The following is a 24,308-nucleotide window of genomic DNA, read 5'->3' as shown; positions in this document are numbered from 1 at the left end:
TTTTCTGTTTTTTCTGTCCAGCTTGTTATTATCTTTTGCTGGAAGCTCTGAGAAGCAAAGGGGTGCACCGCCGTGCTGTTAGTTCGGCACGGTGGGTCTTTTTGCCCCTTTGCGTGGTTTTCGTTTTAGGGTTTTTTGTAGACTGCATAGTTCTCTTTGCTATCCTCGCTCTGTCTAGAATATCGGGCCTCACTTTGCTGAATCTATTTCATTCCTACGTTTGTCTTTTCATCTTGCTAACAGTCATTATATGTGGGGGCTGCCTATTCCTTTGGGGTATTTCTCTGAGGTAAGTCAGGCTTGTATTTCTATCTTCAGGCTAGTCAGCTCCTCAGGCAGTGCCGAGTTGCATAGGTAGTTGATAGGCGCAATCCACTGCTGCTTCCAGTTGTGTGAGGATAGATCAGGTACTGCAGTCTACAGAGATTCCACGTCTCAGAGCTCGTCCTATTGTTTTGGGTTATTGCCAGATCTCTGTATGTGCGCTGATTACTGCACGCTGTGTTGCCTGATTGCCAGCCATAACAGTGGACTGTAGGGCAGATGTCACTATGGAGTGTGGACTGTAAGGCAGATATCACTATGGAGTGTGGACTGTAGGGCAGATATCACTCTGGGGTGTGGACTGTAGGGCAGATATCACTATGGAGTGTGGACTGTAGGGCAGATATCACTATGGAGTATGGACTGTAGGGCAGATATCACTATGGGGTGTGGACTGTAGGGCAGATATCACTATGGGGTGTGGACTGTAGGGCAGATATCACTATGGAGTATGGACTGTAGGGCAGATATCACTATGGAGTATGGACTGTAGGGCAGATATCACTATGGAGTATGGACTGTAGGGCAGATATCACTATGGGGTGTGGACTGTAGGGCAGATATCACTATGGAGTGTGGACTGTAGGGCAGATATCACTATGGAGTATGGACTGTAGGGCAGATATCACTATGGGGTGTGAACTGTAGGGCAGATATCACTATGGAGTATGGACTGTAGGGCAGATATCACTCTGGGGTGTGGACTGTAGGGCAGATATCACTATGGAGTATGGACTGTAGGGCAGATATCACTCTGGGTTGTGGACTGTAGGGCAGATATCACTATGGGCTGTGGACTGTAGGGCAGATATCACTCTGGGGTGTGGACTGTAGGGCAGATATCACTATGGAGTATGGACTGTAGGTCAGATATCACTATGGGGTGTGGACTGTAGGGCAGATATCACTATGGGGTGTGGACTGTAGGGCAGATATCACTATGGAGTATGGACTGTAGGGCAGATATCACTATGGGGTGTGGATTGTAGGACAGATATCACTATGGGGTATGGATTGTAGGGCAGATATCATTATGGAGTATGGACTGTAGGGCAGATATCATTATGGAGTATGGACTGTAGGGCAGATATCACTATGGGGTGTGGACTGTAGGGCAGATATCACTATGGAGTATGGACTGCAGGGCAGATATCACTATGGGGTGTGGACTGTAGGGAAGATATCACTATGGAGTATGGACTGTAGGGAAGATATCACTATGGAGTATGGACTGTAAGGCAGATATCACTGTGGAGTATGGACTGTAGGGCAGATATCACTATGGAGTATGGACTGTAGGGCAGATATCACTATGGGATGTGGACTGTAGGGCAGATATCACTATGGAGTATGGACTGTAGGGCAGATATCACTATGGAGTTTGGACTGTAGGGCAGATATCACTATGGAGTATGGACTGTAGGGCAGATATCACTATGGAGTATGGACTGTAAGGCAGATATCACTATGGAGTATGGACTGTAGGGCAGATATCACTATGGAGTATGGACTGTAGGGCAGATATCACTATGGGATGTGGACTGTAGGGCAGATATCACTATGGAGTGTGGACTGTAGGGCAGATATCACTATGGAGTTTGGACTGTAGGTCAGATATCACTATGGAGTGTGGACTGTAGGGCAGATATCACTATGGAGTTTGGACTGTAGGGCAGATATCACTATGGAGTTTGGACTGTAGGGCAGATATCACTATGGAGTATGGACTGTAGGGCAGATATCACTATGGAGTATGGACTGTAGGGCAGATATCACTATGGAGTATGGACTGTAGGGCAGATATCACTATGGAGTATGGACTGTAGGGCAGATATCACTATGGAGTATGGACTGTAGGGCAGATATCACTATGGAGTATGGACTGTAGGGCAGATATCACTATGGAGTATGGACTGTAGGGCAGATATCACTATGGAGTTTGGACTGTAGGGCAGATATCACTATGGAGTATGGACTGTAGGGCAGATATCACTATGGAGTATGGACTGTAGGGCAGATATCACTATGGAGTATGGACTGTAGGGCAGATATCACTATGGAGTATGGACTGTAGGGCAGATATCACTATGGAGTATGGACTGTAGGGCAGATATCACTATGGAGTATGGACTGTAGGGCAGATATCACTATGGAGTATGGACTGTAGGGCAGATATCACTATGGAGTATGGACTGTAGGGCAGATATCACTATGGAGTATGGACTGTAGGGCAGATATCACTATGGAGTATGGACTGTAGGGCAGATATCACTATGGAGTATGGACTGTAGGGCAGATATCACTATGGAGTTTGGACTGTAGGGCAGATATCACTATGGAGTATGGACTGTAGGGCAGATATCACTATGGAGTATGGACTGTAGGGCAGATATCACTATGGAGTATGGACTGTAGGGCAGATATCACTATGGAGTATGGACTGTAGGGCAGATATCATTATGGAGTATGGACTGTAGGGCAGATATCACTATGGGGTGTGGACTGCAGCAAATATCTTTGTCATTTCACCACAGTCTTTCCTATTATCATACACAATTTCTCAATGTAATTTTCATTATCTTCTGTCAGGTCCACCAGTTGAACAATGTCCTACAACGACACCATCAATCACCTGAGGCGCAGCTTCAGAGAGGGAAAAACAAGGTCCCTAGAATTCCGGATATCACAGCTGGAAGCTCTGAGCAAATTTGTAGAAGAAAATAGGAGCCAAATAATGGAAAGTCTGAAGAAAGATCTGAATAAGGTGAGGTGGATACATCGCAATGTCCACGTTCACTTCATTGAAGTTTGTAATGATGCCATACAGTATATAGATACCGCCGCTCAGTGAGAAAACAACTGTGACCATAAAGTTCCTATTCTACTCATATGTGCACAATATAATGATGCCACACAGTGCAGACGGTATTATGGAGATATATGAACGATATTACGTGGCCACGTAGTGCTAGAATAACAATGCTAGAATAAAACATTTCTTATTAAAAATGACAAAATATAGTCCTGTAAACCTCCAATAATGTGTGTACAGCTAGAACGTGATCCTGGTATATTGTCCATAGGATCACGTCAGAGCCTAAATCATACCGCACATTGTACTCATTACAAGCACAGGATTGCCGTCCTGGAGAACGCGAAAATCACTATTTTAGTGGCTGCTATAACTGTAATAGAACAATCTATGCAGTTCTCATATTAATATTGAGGTGTGAATTGAATGGAGCGAAGTCTGACTACATGACCTCCAGATGCCCTTTAACTGAGGCTTTGACCTCCCACCTCCCCCTCCTGAAAGCATCTTAGGCCTCTTTCACACTTCAGTCTTTTGGCGTCAGTCTGAAACCGCCATTTTCCTCAAATAGTGGATCCGCCATTTTTTTTTTGGCGGATCCGCTATTTTCCCATAGACATACATTAGTGACGGATTGTGGTGGATGGTCGTCCGCTCCATCTGCCATGTGACGGATCCGTCGAGATTTGGCGGACGTCATCTAGACATTGACGGATATAATAACGTTTTTTGTCTGCGCTGAAATGGCGGTTCGCGACGGATCCGTCACGTCTGCCATTCCATAGAATGGCCACCTATTGGCGACGGATCCGTCACGTCTGCTATTCCATAGAATGGCCGCCTATGGGTGACGGATCCGTCACGTCCGCCGTTCCATAGAATGGCCGCCTAAGGGCGACGGATCCGTCACGTCTGCCATTCCATAGAATGGCCGCCTATGGGCGACGGATCCGTCACGTCTGCCATTCCATAGAATGGCCGCCTATGGGTGACGGATCCGTCACGTCCGCCGTTCCATAGAATGGCCGCCTAAGGGCGACGGATCCGTCACGTCTGCCATTCCATAGAATGGCCGCCTATGGGCGACGGATCCGTCACGTCTGCCATTCCATAGAATGGCCGCCTATGGGTGACGGATCCGTCACGTCCGCCGTTCCATAGAATGGCCGCCTATGGGCGACGGATCCGTCACGTCTGCCATTCCATAGAATGGCCGCCTATGGGCGACGGATCCGTCACGTCCGCCATTCCATAGAATGGCCGCCTATGGGCGACGGATCCGTCACGTCTGCCATTCCATAGAATGGCCGCCTATGGGTGACGGATCCGTCACGTCTGCCATTCCATAGAATGGCCACCTATTGGCGACGGATCCGTCACGTCTGCTATTCCATAGAATGGCCGCCTATGGGTGACGGATCCGTCACGTCCGCCGTTCCATAGAATGGCCGCCTAAGGGCGACGGATCCGTCACGTCTGCCATTCCATAGAATGGCCGCCTATGGGCGACGGATCCGTCACGTCTGCCATTCCATAGAATGGCCGCCTATGGGTGACGGATCCGTCACGTCCGCCGTTCCATAGAATGGCCGCCTATGGGCGACGGATCCGTCACGTCTGCCATTCCATAGAATGGCCGCCTATGGGCGACGGATCCGTCACGTCCGCCATTCCATAGAATGGCCGCCTATGGGCGACGGATCCGTCACGTCTGCCATTCCATAGAATGGCCGCCTATGGGTGACGGATCCGTCACGTCCGCCGTTCCATAGAATGGCCGCCTATGGGCGACGGATCCGTAGCGACCGTCATTTGGCGGATCCATCGCCCCAATCCGCTTTTTCGATTGCGCATGCTCCAAAAAGTAGATATTTTTCCCAGACAACCCCCAAGTAACGGATCCGTCAAAAAAACGGATCCGTTAGAACCGTTTTCTCAACAATTGTGACGGATCACTATGTCGGAGCAGACTGACGCCAAACAACTGAAGTGTGAAAGAAGCCTAAATAAATGTGGTCATCTGACAGATCTCAGGGTGCCTAATGCGGAGGTCATGGTTTATGGCCCTCGCCTCCTAACTGCACAGAGCTGCAGACGGACTGGTGTCAGCTTCGTTGTTCCATTAGGAATATTGGGGATTTGTTATGAACGCCAGCTTCCTTATTATCGGGCAGAGGGATGACGATATGTATGCCATGGATAGATAAAATCATGATAGGAAACATGACAGTAATATTTCTCACAGTGGCCACTTCCCTGACCGGCCCTGCTGTGGACGTGACTATTGTTAATAAATGCAAATACGGAACTGTAATCTTCGTCAGTTCTGGAGACACAGTGCGCTGTAGTTCTGCACCGTTACCCTCAAAAAGAAAGAGCTCCCCTTCTTACGAGTCAGCGCCAATTATGATGATTATGGCTTACAGCCAATGAAAACTATTCCTGTTAATGTTGATGATTATGGCTTACAGCCAATGAAAACCCAAAAGTCATTATCTCAGGAAATTAAAAGACTTTATAACACCAGGTTGAAAAATGATTTTAACATCCGAAATGTTGGACGACTGAAATGTGTGTTCAGTAGTTATGAGCGAATACATTCGGCACTGTTCGTTACTCGCAGGAATAGTACACTGTTCGGGCTATTCATTACTCAGAGAGTCATTAGGTATTCGTCCCGGTATATTCGAGTGACCCGTCCAGCATGTTTGGCACTTTATTTGCAGCCAATGAACATTCTGGACTGACTTGCCAATCGCAGTAATGCCTGTGCCATCTTTAGTGTGGCATTACTGCGATTGGCTGGCCTTCCATAAGGACTAAAGGACTAAATGCTGTTTTAGGAGCTGAAGATTTTCAAGATTACTTGTTTTTGTTAGGTGGGGATTTATTGTGAGAGATAGATTTAATAAGAGGGGAGGAGGGAGGGTGGGTGAAAGGCAGGCACCTGGGTGAGCACATCATTGCAAGTACATGCTGCAGATCTCTGCTATTTTCCACTAAAATACCTAATATTAGTCTAGCAGTTGTGTGACTGGCGCAATTTAGGTAGAGATAATCTTATGTGACAATCCACACATTGCTAGATATAGTGAATTTGTGCATAAGACCTTTGTAAGGGTACTTGTGAAAAATAAAGCTTGTTTTTTTTTTGTTTCATAAGCATAACGCATTCAACATGCGAAAGGGTGACGTTAAAGGACATAGATGTGGTGGGTTCCCACCAAGGCTGTGTGACAGATCCAAAGGTGACTGTATCTCGTTCTAAGTTTCTGTCAAAATTTGGTCAGTGCTCTATACCACTGTTGAACTCAGACAAGTGCCAGGATGTTGTGGGTTGAATGGCAGACAAAGGCTCCAGTGTGTTGACAAGCAGCACCACCAAGTCTTCCACACTGTCCGTAAACATAAGGATGAATTACCTCGGGGAGATCAAATCATCCAACACCGCGGAGACACCATCACGTGTTTCTCAATGCAGTGATCCAGAACACTGCCCCCATCCCTTATGGGAAATATGCAAATGCATGTAGAAAAGCCGCGGAGACACCATCACGTGTTTCTCAACGCAAGCAATAAATAGCCAGGTCTTTCACCGGGAAGGAACAACCACGGGAAGGGCAACATCCAAAAGGAAAACATGGTATCCATCCACAGACAGCTGTTTCGGGGTATTTGCCCCTCAGTGTGGAGTAGGAAACTGGCTATTAGGAGCAGTGCCTAGTAAAAGGACTATAAACATAAGGATGAATGACCTCGGGGAGATCAAAACATCCAACACCGCGGAGACACCATCACGTGTTTCTCAACGCAGTGATCCAGAACACTGCCCCCATCCCTTATGGGAAATAGGCAAATGCATGTAGAAAAGCCATGGAGACACCATCACGTGTTTCTCAACACAAGCAATAAATAGCCAGGTCTTTCACTGGGAAAGAACAACCACGGGAAGGGCAGCATTCCACATGGTCCAGTCTCAGCAGCCAAGAGGTTGGGGCTCTGAATCCTCAACCTGGTCCTTCTTCCTCCCACCATCAAGAGTCCCAGGAGACATATGACCCCAACGCTGGCCACACTGAGGAACTGTTTACGCTCCCTTGTAAATTGTCAGGCCTCTCAACGTGCACCATCAAACAGGGGGTGGAGTTCAGTGATGCCCAAACATTTGAGCACCCACGGCCAGGAGAAAGGCACATTGTGGAAGGTCAATCGATGTCTGAAGAGGTGGAGGATAATCATGAGGCACAGTTGCCATCAGGTTAGCCTCAAATCGCACCTCAGAAGAAGGATCAGATTGAGGAATTGGAAGCCAACGTGGTCGATGATGAGGCTACTGATCCAACCTGGCACAGTGGCATGCCTAATGAGCACAACAGTGTAGAGAGGGATGGATCCATAGCAAGAAAACAGGCAAGAAGAGGTAGTGGTTTGCCAAGAAGTAGAAATTGGTCAATTGTTCCCTAGAGCCCTCCCCCTTACTCGGCTAGATAACAGGGCAAGGCTGCGTTGCTTCCCTGTATGGCAGTTTTTTTTCTGAAGCTTCTTCAGATAAAACAACTGTAATTTGCAGCATTTGCCAAACCAAGCTAAGAAGAGGCAAGAACACTGCCAACCTGATCACCACCAGCATGCAAAAGCACATGGCAAATCTGTGTCTGAGGGTGAAACTATTGCCCTTCCCCTGTGTTATGGCCTTCCCAATCTGCTGACCATGAAGCAGGCGCTGATGCCTCCTGCCCATAATTAGCAGTTGCACACACAACAGTCAACAACCACGTCCACTTCGCTGTCCCAGTTCAATGTTCAGTTGTCCCTGCCCCAGACATTTACTAGAAAGCAGAAATATCCAGCCAGCCACCCACAGGCCTAAACGCTAAACACCCACTTTGCCAGATTAGTAGCACTGGAAATGTTGCCATTTTGACTTGTGGGAACTAATTTTTTCCGCGATCTCTTGACGGTGGCAGCACCACACCACACTACTCTATTCCCAGCGCCACTATTTTTGCTGGTGTGCGGTCCCCGTGTTACATAAGCACGTGTTACACAATATCAGCCATGCTCTGACCAATGCAGTCACAGGGAAGATCCTCCTTACCACAGACACGTGGACAAGTTCTTGTGGACAGAGACGCTACATTTCCCTGACGGCATACTGGGTTAACCTGGTGAAGTCTGGGACAGAGTCATGAAAACATGACCTGTTTGCGGCCATTGAGGAATGCAGTTTGACACCTCTGCTATATACAGTAGGAGATGACACACAGGTATATACTATATACAGGAGGAGATGACATACAGGTACATACTATATACAGGGAAGATGAAGATGACACACACTAATATAATATATACAGGAGGAGATGACACACATTTATATACTATATACAGGAGGAGATGACACAGGTATATACTATATACAGGAGGAGATGACACACACATATATTATATACAGGGGAGATGACACACAGGTATATACTATATACAGGAGAGATGACACAGGTATATACTATATACAGGAGGAGATGACACACACATATATACTATATACAGGAGGAGATGACACACACGTATATACTATATACAGGGGAGATGACACACAGGTATATACTATATACAGGAGAGATGACACACAGGTATATACTATATACAGGAGAGATGGCACACAGGTATATACTATATACAGGAGGAGATGACACACAGGTATATACTATATACAGGAGCAGATGACACACAGGTATATACTATATACAGGAGGAGATGACATACAGGGATACTATTCTATACAGGAGGAGATGACACAGGTATATACTATATACAGGAGGAGATGACATACAGGTACATACTATATACAGGAGGAGATGACACACTGGTATATACTATATGCAGGGGAGATGACATACAGGTACATACTATATACAGGAGGAGATGACACACAGGTATATACTATATACAGGGGAGATGCCATATGTATATACTATATACAGGAGGAGATGACACACAGATATATACTATATACAGGAGCAGATGACACAGGTATATACTATATACAGGGGGAGATGACACACAGGTATATACTATATACAGGAGAAGATGACATACAGGTACTGTACATACTATATACAGGAGGAGATGACACACAGGTATATACTATATACAGGAGCAGATGACACACAGGTATATACTATATACCTGAGAGATGACACACAGGTATATACTATATACAGGAGGAGATGACATACAGGAGGAGATGACACACAGGTATATACTATATACAGGAGGAGATGACACACAGGTATATACTATATACAGGAGGAGATGATACACAGGTATATACTATATACAGGAGAGTTGACACACAGGTATATACTATATACAGGAGGAGATGACACGTATATACTATATACAGGAGGAGATGACATACAGGTATATACTATATAAAAGAGGAGATGACACATAGGTACAGTGCCTACAAGTAGTATTCAACCCCCTGTAGATTTAGCAGGTTTAATAAGATGCAAATAAGTTAGAGCCTTCAAACTTCAAACAAGAGCAGGATTTATTAACAGATGCATAAATCTTACAAACCAAAAAGTTTTGTTGCTTAGTTAAATTTTTATAAATTTTAAACATAAAAGTGTGGGTCAATTATTATTCAACCCCTAGGTTTAATATTTTGTGGAATAACCTTTGTTTGCAATTACAGCTAATAATCGTCTTTTATAAGACCTGATCAGGCCGGCACAGGTCTCTGGAGTTATCTTGGCCCACTCCTCCATGCAGATCTTCTCCAAGTTATCTAGGTTCTTTGGGTGTCTCATGTGGACTTTAATCTTGAGCTCCTTCCACAAGTTTTCAATTGGGTTAAGGTCAGGAGACTGACTAGGCCACTGCAACACCTTGATTTTTTGCCTCTTGAACCAGGCCTTGGTTTTCTTGGCTGTGTGCTTTGGGTCGTTGTCTTGTTGGAAGATGAAATGACGACTCATCTTAAGATCCTTGATGAAGGAGCGGGGGTTCTTGGCCAAAATCTCCAGGTAGGCCGTGCTATCCATCTTCCCATGGATGCGGACCAGATGGCCAGGCCCCTAGGCTGAGAAACAGCCCCACAGCATGATGCTGCCACAACCATGCTTGACTGTAGGGATGGTATTCTTGGGGTCATAGTATAGGGAGCAGAACGGCACTAGAGCAGAATGTTTCCAAGCATGCAGGACTGTTAATGGACAGCTGTGTATTCAGGCGTCACAATCGTAAAGGGTAATGGTGCTCTGCATGAATGTCCAGAGAGTAATCGGTATGCAGTAAAAGAGAAGAAACTAAAGCGGCACTCACCCCGAATTTGCTGTGAAGATTGTGATCTTTAATGGAGAAAGATGAAAATTACATCCATCAGGACATCAGGTACATATGAGGGTGCGGTATAGGAGCACAGACTCCGTGCTCCTATACCGCACCCTCATATGTACCTGATGTCCTGATGGATGTAATTTTCATCTTTCTCCATTAAAGATCACAATCTTCACAGCAAATTCGGGGTGAGTGCCGCATTAGTTTCTTCTCTTTTACTGCATTCTTGGGGTCATATGCAGTGCCATCCAATCTCCAAACGTCACGTGTGTGGTTGGCACCAAAGATCTCGATCTTGGTCTCATCAGACCAGAGAACCTTGAACCAGTCAGTCTCAGAGTCCTCCAAGTGATCATGAGCAAACTGTAGACGAGCCTTGACATGACGCTTTGAAAGTAAAGGTACCTTACGGGCTCATCTGGAACGGAGACCACTGCGGTGGAGTACGTTACTTATGGTATTGACTGAAACCAATGTCCCCACTGCCATGAGATCTTACCGGAGCTCCTTCCTTGTTGTCCTTGGGTTAGCCTTGACTCTTCGGACAAGCCTGGCCTCGGCACGGGAGGAAACTTTCAAAGGCTGTCCAGGCCGTGGAAGGCTAACAGTAGTTCCATAAGCCTTCCACTTCCGGATGATGCTCCCAACAGTGGAGACAGGTAGGCCCAACTCCTTGGAAAGGGTTTTGTACCCCTTGCCAGCCTTGTGATCCTCCACGATCTTGTCTCTGATGGCCTTGGAATGCTCCTTTGTCTTTCCCATGTTGACCATGTTTGAGTGCTGTTCACAAGTTTGGGGAGGGTCTTAAATAGTCAGAAAAGGCTGGAAAAAGAGATAATTAATCCAAACATGTGAAGCTCATTGTTCTTTGTGCCTGAACTACTTCTTAATACTTTAGGGGAACCAAACAGAATTCTGGTGGGTTGAGGGGTTGAATAATAAATGACCCTCTGAAAAGACTTTTCACAATTTAAAAAAAAAAATAAACAAAGAAATAACATTCTTTTTTGCTGCAGTGCATTTCACACTTCCAGGCTGATCTACAGTCCAAATGTCACAATGCCAAGTTAATTCCAAATGTGTAAACCTGCTAAATTTGCAGGGGGTTGAATACTGCTTGTAGGCACTGTATATAGAGGAGGAGATGACATACAGCAGGTATATACTGTATACAGGAGAGATGACATACAGGTATATACTATATATAGGAGGAGATGACATACAGGTATATAGTATATGCAGAAGAGATGACATACAGGTATATACTATATACAGGAGGAGATGACTGTTATGTTTGCTAATGACAGGTGTTATGAAGGCAATCCAGAAACACAGTGTGCTTAGCGATCAGAGCGCACACAGTGATCTGACAAATACCCAAAAATACAAGAACGAGCTCTGAGACGTGGAAACTCTGTAGACTGCACACCTGATCCTATCCTAAACACAACTAAAAGCGGCTGTGGATTGCGCCTAACAACTACCTAGGCAACTCGGCACAGCCTAAGAAACTAGCTAGCCTGAAGATAGAAAAATAGGCCTGACTTGCCCCAGAGAAATTCCCCAAAGGAAAAGGCAGCCCCCCACATATAATGACTGTGAGTAAGATGAAAAGACAAAACGTAGGGATGAAATAGATTCAGCAAAGTGGGGCCCGATATTCTAGGACAGAGCGAGGACAGTAAAGCGAACTTTGCAGTCTACAAAAAACCCTAAAGCAAAACCACGCAAAGGGGGCAAAAAACCCCACCGTGCCGAACTAACGGCACGGCGGTACACCCTTTGCGTCTCAGAGCTTCCAGCAAAACAAAAGACAAGCTGGACAGAAAAAAAGCAACAAAAAAGCAAAAAGCACTTAGCTATACAGAGCAGCAGGTCACAGGAACAATCAGGAGAAGCTCAGATCCAACACTGAAACATTGACAAAGAGCAAGGATAGCAGCATCAGGCGGAGTTAAGTAATGAAGCAGTTAACGAGCTCACCAGAACACCTGAGGGAGGAAGCTCAGAAGCTGCAGTACCACTTGTGACCACAGGAGTGAATTCAGCCACAGAATTCACAACAGTACCCCCCCCTTGAGGAGGGGTCACCGAACCCTCACCAGAGCGCCCAGGCCGACCAGGATGAGCCGCATGAAAGGCACGAACAAGATCGGAAGCATGAACATCAGAGGCAAAAACCCAGGAATTATCTTCCTGAGCATAACCCTTCCATTTAACCAGATACTGGAGTTTCCGTCTAGAAACACGAGAATCCAAAATCTTCTCCACAATATACTCCAATTCCCCCTCCACCAAAACCGGGGCAGGAGGCTCAACAGATGGAACCATAGGTGCCACGTATCTCCGCAACAACGACCTATGGAATACATTATGTATGGAAAAGGAGTCTGGGAGGGTCAAACGAAAAGACACAGGATTGAGAACCTCAGAAATCCTATACGGACCAATAAAACGAGGTTTAAATTTAGGAGAGGAAACCTTCATAGGAATATGACGAGAAGATAACCAAACCAGATCCCCAACACAAAGTCGGGGACCCACACAGCGTCTGCGATTAGCGAAAAGTTGAGCTTTCTCCTCGGACAAGATCAAATTGTCCACTACCTGAGTCCAGATCTGCTGCAACCTATCCACCGCAGAATCCACACCAGGACAGTCCGAAGACTCAACGTGTCCTGAAGAGAAACGAGGATGGAACCCAGAATTGCAAAAAAATGGAGAAACCAAGGTAGCCGAGCTGGCCCGATTATTAAGGGTGAACTCAGCCAACGGCAAAAAGGACACCCAATCATCCTGGTCTGCAGAAACAAAACATCTCAGATATGTTTCCAAGGTCTGATTGGTTCGTTCGGTCTGGCCATTAGTCTGAGGATGGAAAGCCGAGGAAAAGGATAGGTCAATGCCCATCCTACCACAAAAGGCTCGCCAAAACCTTGAAACAAACTGGGAACCTCTGTCAGAAACAATATTCTCAGGAATGCCATGCAACCGAACCACATGCTGAAAGAACAAAGGTACCAAATCAGAGGAGGAAGGCAATTTAGCCAAGGGCACCAGATGGACCATTTTAGAAAAGCGATCACAGACCACCCAAATGACTGACATCTTTTGAGAAACGGGAAGGTCAGAAATGAAATCCATCGAAATATGTGTCCAAGGCCTCTTTGGGACCGGCAAGGGCAAAAGCAACCCACTGGCACGAGAACAGCAGGGCTTAGCCCTAGCACAAATCCCACAGGACTGCACAAAAGTACGTACATCCCGTGACAGAGATGGCCACCAGAAGGATCTAGCCACTAACTCTCTGGTACCAAAGATTCCAGGATGACCAGCCAACACCGAACAATGAAGTTCAGAGATAAGTTTATTAGTCCACCTATCAGGGACGAACAGTTTCTCTGCTGGACAACGATCAGGTTTATTCGCCTGAAATTTTTGCAGCACCCGCCGCAAATCAGGGGAGATGGCAGACACAATGACTCCTTCCTTGAGGATACCCGCTGGCTCAGATAAACCCGGAGAGTCGGGCACAAAACTCCTAGACAGAGCATCCGCCTTCACATTTTTAGAGCCCGGAAGGTACGAAATCACAAAGTCGAAGCGGGCAAAAAATAACGACCAACGGGCCTGTCTAGGATTCAAGCGCTTGGCAGACTCGAGATAAGTCAAGTTCTTATGATCAGTCAATACCACCACGCGATGCTTAGCTCCTTCAAGCCAATGACGCCACTCCTCGAATGCCCACTTCATGGCCAGCAACTCTCGATTGCCCACATCATAATTACGCTCAGCGGGCGAAAACTTCCTGGAAAAGAAAGCACATGGTTTCATCACTGAGCAATTAGAACCTCTCTGTGACAAAACCGCCCCTGCTCCAATCTCAGAAGCATCAACCTCGACCTGGAACGGAAGAGAAACATCTGCCTGACACAACACAGGGGCAGAACAAAAACGACGCTTCAACTCCTGAAAAGCTTCCACAGCAGCAGAAGACCAATTAACCAAATCAGCACCCTTCTTGGTCAAATAGGTCAATGGTTTGGCAATGCTAGAAAAATTACAGATGAAGCGACGATAAAAATTAGCAAAGCCCAGGAACTTTTGCAGACTTTTCAGAGATGTCGGCTGAATCCAATCCTGGATGGCTTGGACCTTAACTGGATCCATCTCGATAGTAGAAGGGGTAAAGATGAACCCCAAAAATGAAACTTTCTGCACACCGAAGAGACACTTTGATCCCTTCACAAACAAAGAGTTAGCACGCAGGACCTGAAAAACCATTCTGACCTGCTTCACATGAGACTCCCAATCATCTGAGAAGATCAAAATGTCATCCAAGTAAACAATCAGGAATTTATCCAGATACTCACGGAAGATGTCATGCATAAAAGACTGAAACACAGATGGAGCATTGGCAAGTCCGAACGGCATCACTAGATACTCAAAATGACCCTCGGGCATATTGAATGCAGTTTTCCATTCATCTCCTTGCCTGATTCTCACCAGATTATACGCACCACGAAGATCTATCTTAGTGAACCAACTAGCCCCCTTAATCCGAGCAAACAAGTCAGATAACAATGGCAAGGGATACTGAAATTTAACAGTGATCTTATTAAGAAGGCGGTAATCAATACACGGTCTCAACGAACCATCCTTCTTGGCTACAAAGAAGAACCCTGCTCCCAGTGGTGATGACGATGGGCGAATATGTCCCTTCTCCAGGGATTCCTTCACATAACTGCGCATAGCGGCGTGTTCGGGCACGGATAAATTAAATAATCGACCTTTAGGGAATTTACTACCAGGAATCAAATTGATAGCATAATCACAATCCCTATGCGGAGGTAGAGCATCGGACTTGGGCTCTTCAAATACATCCTGATAATCAGACAAGAACTCTGGGACCTCAGAAGGGGTGGATGACGAAATCGACAAAAATGGAACATCACCATGTACCCCCTGACAACCCCAGCTGGATACCGACATGGAATTCCAATCCAATACTGGATTATGGGTTTGTAGCCATGGCAACCCCAACACGACCACATCATGCAGATTATGCAACACCAGAAAGCGAATAACTTCCTGATGTGCAGGAGCCATGCACATGGTCAGCTGGGCCCAGTATTGAGGTTTATTCTTGGCCAAAGGTGTAGCATCAATTCCTCTCAACGGAATAGGACACCGCAAAGGCTCCAAGAAAAACCCACAACGTTTAGCATAATCCAAATCCATCAGATTCAGGGCAGCGCCCAAATCCACAAACGCCATGACAGAAAACGACGACAAAGAGCATATCAAGGTAATGGACAGAAGGAATTTGGACTGTACAGTACCAATGACGGCAGACCTAGCGGACCGCTTAGTGCGCTTAGGACAATCAGAAATAGCATGAGTGGAATCACCACAGTAGAAACACAGACCATTCAGACGTCTGTATTCCTGCCGTTCAACTCTAGTCATAGTCCTATCGCACTGCATAGGCTCAGGTTTAACCTCAGGCAGTACCGCCAAATGGTGCACAGATTTACGCTCGCGCAAGCGTCGACCGATCTGAATGGCCAAAGACAAAGACTCATTCAAACCAGCAGGCATAGGAAATCCCACCATGACATCCTTAAGAGCCTCAGAGAGACCCTTTCTGAACAAAGCTGCCAGCGCAGATTCATTCCACTGAGTGAGTACTGACCATTTCCTAAATTTCTGACAATATACTTCTATATCATCCTGACCCTGGCACAAAGCCAGCAAATTTTTCTCAGCCTGATCCACTGAATTAGGCTCATCGTACAGCAATCCGAGCGCCAGGAAAAACGCATCGACACTACTCAATGCAGGGTCTCCTGGCGCAAGAGAAAATGCCCAGTCTTGAGGGTCGCCGCGCAAAAAAGAAATAATAATCAAAACCTGTTGAATAGGATTACCAGAAGAATGAGGTTTCAAGGCCAGAAATAGCTTACAATTATTTTTGAAACTTAGAAACTTAGTTCTATCTCCAAAAAACAAATCAGGAATAGGAATTCTTGGTTCTAACATAGATTTCTGATCAATAGTATCTTGAATTTTTTGTACATTTATAACGAGATTATCCATTGAAGAGCACAGACCCTGAATATCCATGTCCACACCTGTGTCCCGAAACACCCAAATGTCTAGGGGAAAAAAAAAGTGAACACAGAGCAGAAAAAAAAAAAATGATGTCAGAACTTTTTCTTTCCCTCTATTGAGAATCATTAGTTTGGCTCCTTGTACTGTTATGTTTGCTAATGACAGGTGTTATGAAGGCAATCCAGAAACACAGTGTGCTTAGCGATCAGAGCGCACACAGTGATCTGACAAATACCCAAAAATACAAGAACGAGCTCTGAGACGTGGAAACTCTGTAGACTGCACACCTGATCCTATCCTAAACACAACTAAAAGCGGCTGTGGATTGCGCCTAACAACTACCTAGGCAACTCGGCACAGCCTAAGAAACTAGCTAGCCTGAAGATAGAAAAATAGGCCTGACTTGCCCCAGAGAAATTCCCCAAAGGGAAAGGCAGCCCCCCACATATAATGACTGTGAGTAAGATGAAAAGACAAAACGTAGGGATGAAATAGATTCAGCAAAGTGGGGCCCGATATTCTAGGACAGAGCGATGACAGTAAAGCGAACTTTGCAGTCTACAAAAAACCCTAAAGCAAAACCACGCAAAGGGGGCAAAAAACCCCACCGTGCCGAACTAACGGCACGGCGGTACACCCTTTGCGTCTCAGAGCTTCCAGCAAAACAAAAGACAAGCTGGGCAGAAAAAAAGCAACAAAAAAGCAAAAAGCACTTAGCTATACAGAGCAGCAGGTCACAGGAACAATCAGGAGAAGCTCAGATCCAACACTGAAACATTGACAAGGAGCAAGGATAGCAGCATCAGGCGGAGGTAAGTAATGAAGCAGTTAACGAGCTCACCAGAACACCTGAGGGAGGAAGCTCAGAAGCTGCAGTACCACTTGTGACCACAGGAGTGAATTCAGCCACAGAATTCACAACAGATGACACATAGGTATATACAATATACAGGAGGAGATGACATACAGCAGGTATATTGTTGTGAATTCTGTGGCCAAGCTCCCTCCTGTGGTCGAGAGTGGTACTGCGGCTTCTGAGTTTCCTTCCTCAGGTGATGAGGTTAAGTCGTTAGGTGCTGCTCTATTTAACTCCACCTGGTGCTTTGATCCTGGCCTCCAGTCTATGTTCTAGTATTGGTCTTGCTTCCTCCTGGATCGTTCCTGTGGCCTGTCTATCCTGCATAAGCTAAGTTTTGCTTGTGTTATTTTTTGTTTGCTATTTTTTCTGTCCAGCTTGCTATATTGGTTTTTCTTGCTTGCTGGAAGCTCTGAGACGCAGAGGGAGCACCTCGGTACCGTTAGTCGGTGCGGAGGGTCTTTTTGCCCCTCTGCGTGGTTGTTTGTAGGTTTTTGTGTTTACCGCAAAGCTATCTTTCCGATCCTCGGTCTATTCAGTAAGTCGGGCCTCACTTTGCTAAATCTATTTCATCTCTGTGTTTGTATTTTCATCTTACTCACAGTCATTATATGTGGGGGGCTGCCTTTTCCTTTGGGGAATTTCTCTGAGGCAAGGTAGGCTTATTTTTCTATCTTCAGGGCTAGTTAGTTTCTCAGGCTGTGCCGAGTTGCATAGGGAGCGTTAGGCGCAATCCACAGCTACTTCTAGTGTGTGTGTTAGGATTAGGGATTGCGGTCAGCAGAGTTTCCACGTCTCAGAGCTCGTTCTTTGTTTTTGGTAATTGTCAGGTCACTTTGTGTGCTCTGTACTTCTATGTCCATTGTGGTTCTGAATTACCTGTTCATAACAGTACTGGAGGCCCAAAGTACTAATGCTTCTCAATAGAGGGAAAAGAGAAGTTCTGAGACCATTTTTTTTTCTTTGCACTGTGTTCTGTCTTTCTTTTCCCCTTTACATCAGGGTGGTTCAGAACACAGGTGTGGACATGGACATTCAAGGTCTGTTCTCTTTGATGGATAATCTCGCTATAAATGTACAGAATATTCAAGATTTAGTGGTTCAGAATCCTATGTTAGAACCTAAGATTCCTATTCCTGAGTTATTTTCTGGCGATAGAGCAAAGTTTTTGAATTTTAAAAATAATTGTAAACTATTTCTGGCTCTGAAACACCGCTCCTCTGGTGACCTAGTTCAACAAGTTAAGATCATTATTTCTTTATTACGTGGCGACCCTCAAGACTGGGCATTTTCCCTTGCGCCAGGAGATCCTGCATTATGTAATATTGATGCGTTTTTTCTGGCGCTCGGATTGCTGTACGACGAACCCAATTCAGTGGATCAGGCAGAGAAAAATTTGCTGGCTCTGTGTCAGGGTCAGGATGAGATAGAGATTTATTGTCAGAAGTTTAGAAAGTGGTCTGTACTCACTCAGTGGAATGAAGGTGCGCTCGCAGCTATTTTCAGAAAGGGTCTCTCTGAAGCCCTTAAGGATGTCATGGTGGGATTTCCTATGCCTGCTGGTCTGAATGAGTCTGTCTTTGGCCATTCAGATCGGTCGACGCTTGCGTGAGCGTAAATCTGTGCACCATTTGGCGGAATTATCTGAGCATGAACCTGAGCCTATGCAGTGCGATAGGACTTTGACCAGAGCTGAAAGGCAAGAACACAGACGTCAGAATGGGCTGTGTTTCTACTGTGGTGATTCCACTCATGCTATCTCCGATTGTCCTAAGCGCACTAAGCGGTTCGCTAGGTCTGCCACCATTGGTACGGTACAGTCGAAATTTCTTTTGTCCGTTACTTTGATCTGATCTTTGTCTTCCTATTCTGTCATGGCATTTGTGGATTCGGGCGCTGCCCTGAATTTGATGGACTTGGAGTATGCTAGGCGCTGTGGGTTTGTCTTGGAGCCCTTGCAGTGTCCTATTCCATTGAGAGGAATTGATGCTACGCCTTTGGCCAAGAATAAGCCTCAGTATTGGACCCAGCTGACCATGTGCATGGCTCCTGCGCGCCAGGAGGATATTCGCTTTCTGGTGTTGCATAATCTGCATGATGTGGTCGTGTTGGGGTTGCCATGGCTACAAGTCCATAACCCAGTATTAGATTGGAAATCAATGTCTGTGTCCAGCTGGGGTTGTCAGGGGGTACATGGTGATGTTCCATTTCTGTCTATCTCATCATCCACCCCTTCTGAGGTCCCAGAGTTCTTGTCTGATTACCGGGATGTATTCGATGAGCCCAAGTCCAATGCCCTACCTCCGCATAGGGATTGTGATTGTGCTATCGATTTGATTCCTGGTAGTAAGTTTCCTAAGGGTCGACTGTTTAATTTATCTGTACCTGAGCACGCCGCTATGCGGAGTTACGTGAAGGAGTCTTTGGAGAAGGGTCATATTCGCCCGTCATCGTCGCCATTGGGAGCGGGGTTCTTTTTTGTGGCCAAGAAGGATGGTTCGCTGAGACCTTGTATTGATTACCGCCTTCTAAATAAAATTACAGTCAAATTTCAGTACCCCTTGCCGCTGCTGTCTGATTTGTTTGCTCGGATTAAGGAGGCTAGTTGGTTCACCAAGATTGATCTTCGTGGTGCGTATAATCTTGTGCGTATTAAACGGGGCGATGAATGGAAAACAGCATTTAATACGCCCGGGGGCCATTTTGAGTACCTGGTTATGCCATTCGGACTTTCTAATGCTCCATCAGTGTTTCAGTCCTTTATGCATGACATCTTCCGAGAGTACCTGGATAAATTCCTGATTGTATACTTGGATGATATTTTGGTCTTCTCGGATGATTGGGAGTCTCATGTGAAGCAGGTCAGAATGGTGTTCCAGGTCCTGCGTGCTAATTCTTTGTTTGTGAAGGGGTCAAAGTGTCTCTTTGGTGTTCAGAAGATTTCATTTTTGGGGTTCATTTTTTCTCCTTCTACTATCGAGATGGACCCTGTTAAAGTTCAGGCCATTTATGATTGGACTCAGCCAACATCTCTGAAGAGTCTGCAGAAGTTCTTGGGCTTTGCTAATTTTTATCGTCGCTTCATCGCTAATTTTTCTAGCATTGCTAAACCGTTGACTGATTTAACCAAGAAGGGTGCTGATGTGGTCAATTGGTCTTCTGCTGCTGTGGAAGCTTTTCAGGAGTTGAAGCGTCGTTTTTCTTCTGCCCCTGTGTTGTGCCAACCAGATGTTTCGCTTCCTTTCCAGGTCGAGGTTGATGCTTCCGAAATTGGAGCAGGGGCTGTTTTGTCGCAGAGAAGTTCTGATTGCTCGGTGATGAAACCATGCACCTTCTTTTCCAGGAAATTTTCGCCTGCTGAGCGAAATTATGATGTTGGCAATCGAGAGTTGCTAGCCATGAAGTGGGCATTCGAGGAGTGGCGTCATTGGCTTGAAGGAGCTAAGCATCGCGTGGTGGTCTTGACTGATCACAAAAACTTGACTTATCTCGAGTCTGCCAAACGGTTGAATCCTAGACAGGCTCGTTAGTCGCTGTTTTTCTCCCGTTTTGACTTTGTGGTTTCGTACCTTCCGGGCTCTAAAAATGTGAAGGCGGATGCCCTGTCTAGGAGTTTTGTGCCCGATTCTCCGGGTTTGCCTGAGTCGGCGGGTATTCTCAAAGAGGGGGTAATTTTGTCTGCCATCTCCCCTGATTTGCGGCGGGTGGTGCAAAAATTTCAGGCTAATAAACCTGACCGTTGCCCAGCGGAGAAACTGTTTGTCCCTGATAGGTGGACGAATAAAGTTATCTCTGAGGTTCATTGTTCGGTGTTGGCTGGTCATCCTGGAATCTTTGGTACCAGAGATTTGGTGGCTAGATCCTTTTGGTGGCCGTCTCTGTCGCGGGATGTGCGTTCTTTTGTGCAGTCCTGTGGGATTTGTGCTCGGGCTAAGCCCTGCTGTTCTCGTGCCAGTGGGTTGCTTTTGCCCTTGCCGGTCCCGAAGAGGCCTTGGACACATATCTCTATGGATTTTATTTCGGATCTCCCCGTCTCTCAAAGAATGTCGGTCATGTGGGTGGTTTGTGATCGCTTCTCTAAGATGGTCCATTTGGTGCCCTTGTCTAAATTGCCTTCCTCCTCTGATTTGGTGCTGTTGTTTTTCCAGCATGTGGTTCGTTTACATGGCATTCCAGAGAACATCGTTTCTGACAGAGGTTCCCAGTTTGTTTCGAGGTTTTGGCGAGCCTTTTGTGCTAGGATGGGCATTGATTTTTCTTTTTCCTCGGCTTTCCATCCTCAGACAAATGGCCAGACTGAACGAACCAATCAGACCTTGGAAACATATCTGATATGTTTTGTTTCTGCTGATCAGGATGATTGGGTGTCCTTTTTGCCTTTGGCTGAGTTCGCCCTTAATAATCGGGCCAGCTCGGCTACTTTGGTTTCGCCGTTTTTCTGCAATTCTGGGTTCCACCCTCGTTTCTCTTCAGGGCAGGTTGAGTCTTCGGACTGTCCTGGTGTGGATACTGTGGTGGATAGGTTGCAGCGGATTTGGACTCATGTAGTGGACAGTCTGACTTTGTCCCAGGAGAAGGCTCAACGTTTTGCTAACCGCAGGCGCTGTGTGGGTCCCCGACTTCGTGTTGGGGATTTGGTTTGGTTGTCATCTCGTTATATTCCTATGAAGGTTTCCTCTCCTAAATTTAAGCCTCGTTTCATTGGTCCATATAGGATTTCTGAGGGTCTTAATCCTGTGTCTTTTCGTTTGACTCTTCCGGCTTCTTTTTCCATCCATAACGTTTTCCATAGGTCATTGTTGCGGAGATACGTGGCACCTGTGGTTCCATCTATTGATCCTCCTGCTCCGGTTTTGGTTGAAGGGGAATTGGAGTATATAGTGGAGAAGATTTTGGATTCTCGTGTTTCGAGACGGAAACTCCAGTATCTGGTTAAGTGGAAGGGTTATGGTCAGGAGGATAATTCCTGGGTCTTTGCCTCTGATGTCCATGCTGCCGATCTGGTTCGTGCCTTTCATGTGGCTCATCCTGGTCGGCCTGGGGGCTCTGGTGAGGGTTCGGTGACCCCTCCTCAAGGGGGGGGGGTACTGTTGTGAATTCTGTGGCCCAGCTCCCTCCTGTGGTCGAGAGTGGTACTGCGGCTTCTGAGTTTCCTTCCTCAGGTGATGAGGTTAAGTCGTTAGGTGCTGCTCTATTTAACTCCACCTGGTGCTTTGATCCTGGCCTCCAGTCTATGTTCTAGTATTGGTCTTGCTTCCTCCTGGATCGTTCCTGTGGCCTGTCTATCCTGCATAAGCTAAGTTTTGCTTGTGTTATTTTTTGTTTGCTATTTTTTCTGTCCAGCTTGCTATATTGGTTTTTCTTGCTTGCTGGAAGCTCTGAGACGCAGAGGGAGCACCTCCGTACCGTTAGTCGGTGCGGAGGGTCTTTTTGCCCCTCTGCGTGGTTGTTTGTAGGTTTTTGTGTTGACCGCAAAGCTATCTTTCCTATCCTCGGACTGTTCAGTAAGTCGGGCCTCACTTTGCTAAATCTATTTCATCTCTGTGTTTGTATTTTCATCTTACTCACAATCATTATATGTGGGGGGCTGCCTTTTCCTTTGGGGAATTTCTCTGAGACAAGGTAGGCTTATTTTTCTATCTTCAGGGCTAGTTAGTTTCTCAGGCTGTGCCGAGTTGCATAGGGAGCGTTAGGCGCAATCCACGGCTACCTCTAGTGTGGTGTGTTAGGATTAGGGATTGCGGTCAGCAGAGTTCCCACGTCTCAGAGCTCGTCCTTTGTTTTTGGTAATTGTCAGGTCACTTTGTGTGCTCTGTACTTCTATGTCCATTGTGGTTCTGAATTACCTGTTCATAACAGTATATATTGTTTACAGGGGAGATGACATACAGGTATATACTATATACAGGAGATGACATACAGGTGTATACTATATATAAGGAAGATGACAAACATGTATATAATGAGGGGAAAATGAGAGGTGTGAGGTGAAAATGAGGGGTGTGAGGTGAAAATGAAAAGGTGTGAGTGCAAAATGAGAGGAGTGAGGAAAAATAGTGGAGTGATCGGAAAATGACAGATGTGAGGTCGAAATGACAAGTGTTAGGGGGGAATGAGAGGAGTGAGGGGGAAAATGAGAGATGTGAGGGAGAAAATGAGAGATGTGAGGGAGAAAATGAAAGATTTGAGGGGGAAAATTAGAGGCGTGATGGGAAAATAAGAGAAGTGAGGTGCTATAACTAACCACAGATATTTATTATGCCCAGGCAACGCCGGGCTCTTCAGCTAGTATATATATATATACATATATATATATATATGTATATATATATATGTATATATATATATACAGTGGGGCAAGAAAGTATTTAGTCAGTCAGCAATAGTGCAAGTTCCACCACTTAAAAAGATGAGAGGCGTCTGTAATTTACATCATAGGTAGACCTCAACTATTGGAGACAAACTGAGAAAAAAAATCCAGAAAATCACATTGTCTGTTTTTTTATCATTTTTTTTTGCATATTATGGTGGAAAATAAGTATTTGGTCAGAAACAAACAATCAAGATTTCTGGCTCTCACAGACCTGTAACAACTTCTTTAAGAGTCTCCTCTTTCCTCCACTCATTACCTGTAGTAATGGCACCTGTTTAAACTTGTTATCAGTATAAAAAGACACCTGTGCACACCCTCAAACAGTCTGACTCCAAACTCCACTATGGTGAAGACCAAAGAGCTGACAAAGGACACCAGAAACAAAATTGTAGCCCTGCACCAGGCTGGGAAGACTGAATCTGCAATAGCCAACCAGCTTGGAGTGAAGAAATCAACAGTGGGAGCAATAATTAGAAAAT

At 45.7% G+C, this 24,308-nt stretch overlaps 1 protein-coding gene across 1 annotated transcript in view; it reads left to right on the top strand.

The window, feature by feature from the left end:
* The window catches only part of LOC138671453 (aldehyde dehydrogenase family 3 member B1-like), a 231,869-nt gene that overhangs the window by 41,248 nt on the left and 166,313 nt on the right, over positions 1–24,308 (top strand). The window contains exon 2 of the mRNA XM_069759634.1: positions 2,914–3,088. Within this exon, the coding sequence (XP_069615735.1) occupies positions 2,930–3,088 (159 nt within the window). The 5' untranslated portion in view covers positions 2,914–2,929. The remainder of the gene's footprint in view (positions 1–2,913; positions 3,089–24,308) is intronic.

This window comes from Ranitomeya imitator, chromosome 3 (assembly GCF_032444005.1).
Source record: "Ranitomeya imitator isolate aRanImi1 chromosome 3, aRanImi1.pri, whole genome shotgun sequence".
In the NCBI taxonomy this organism is placed as follows: Eukaryota; Metazoa; Chordata; class Amphibia; order Anura; family Dendrobatidae; genus Ranitomeya; species Ranitomeya imitator.
This window is presented reverse-complemented; position numbering and strand designations above follow the sequence as displayed.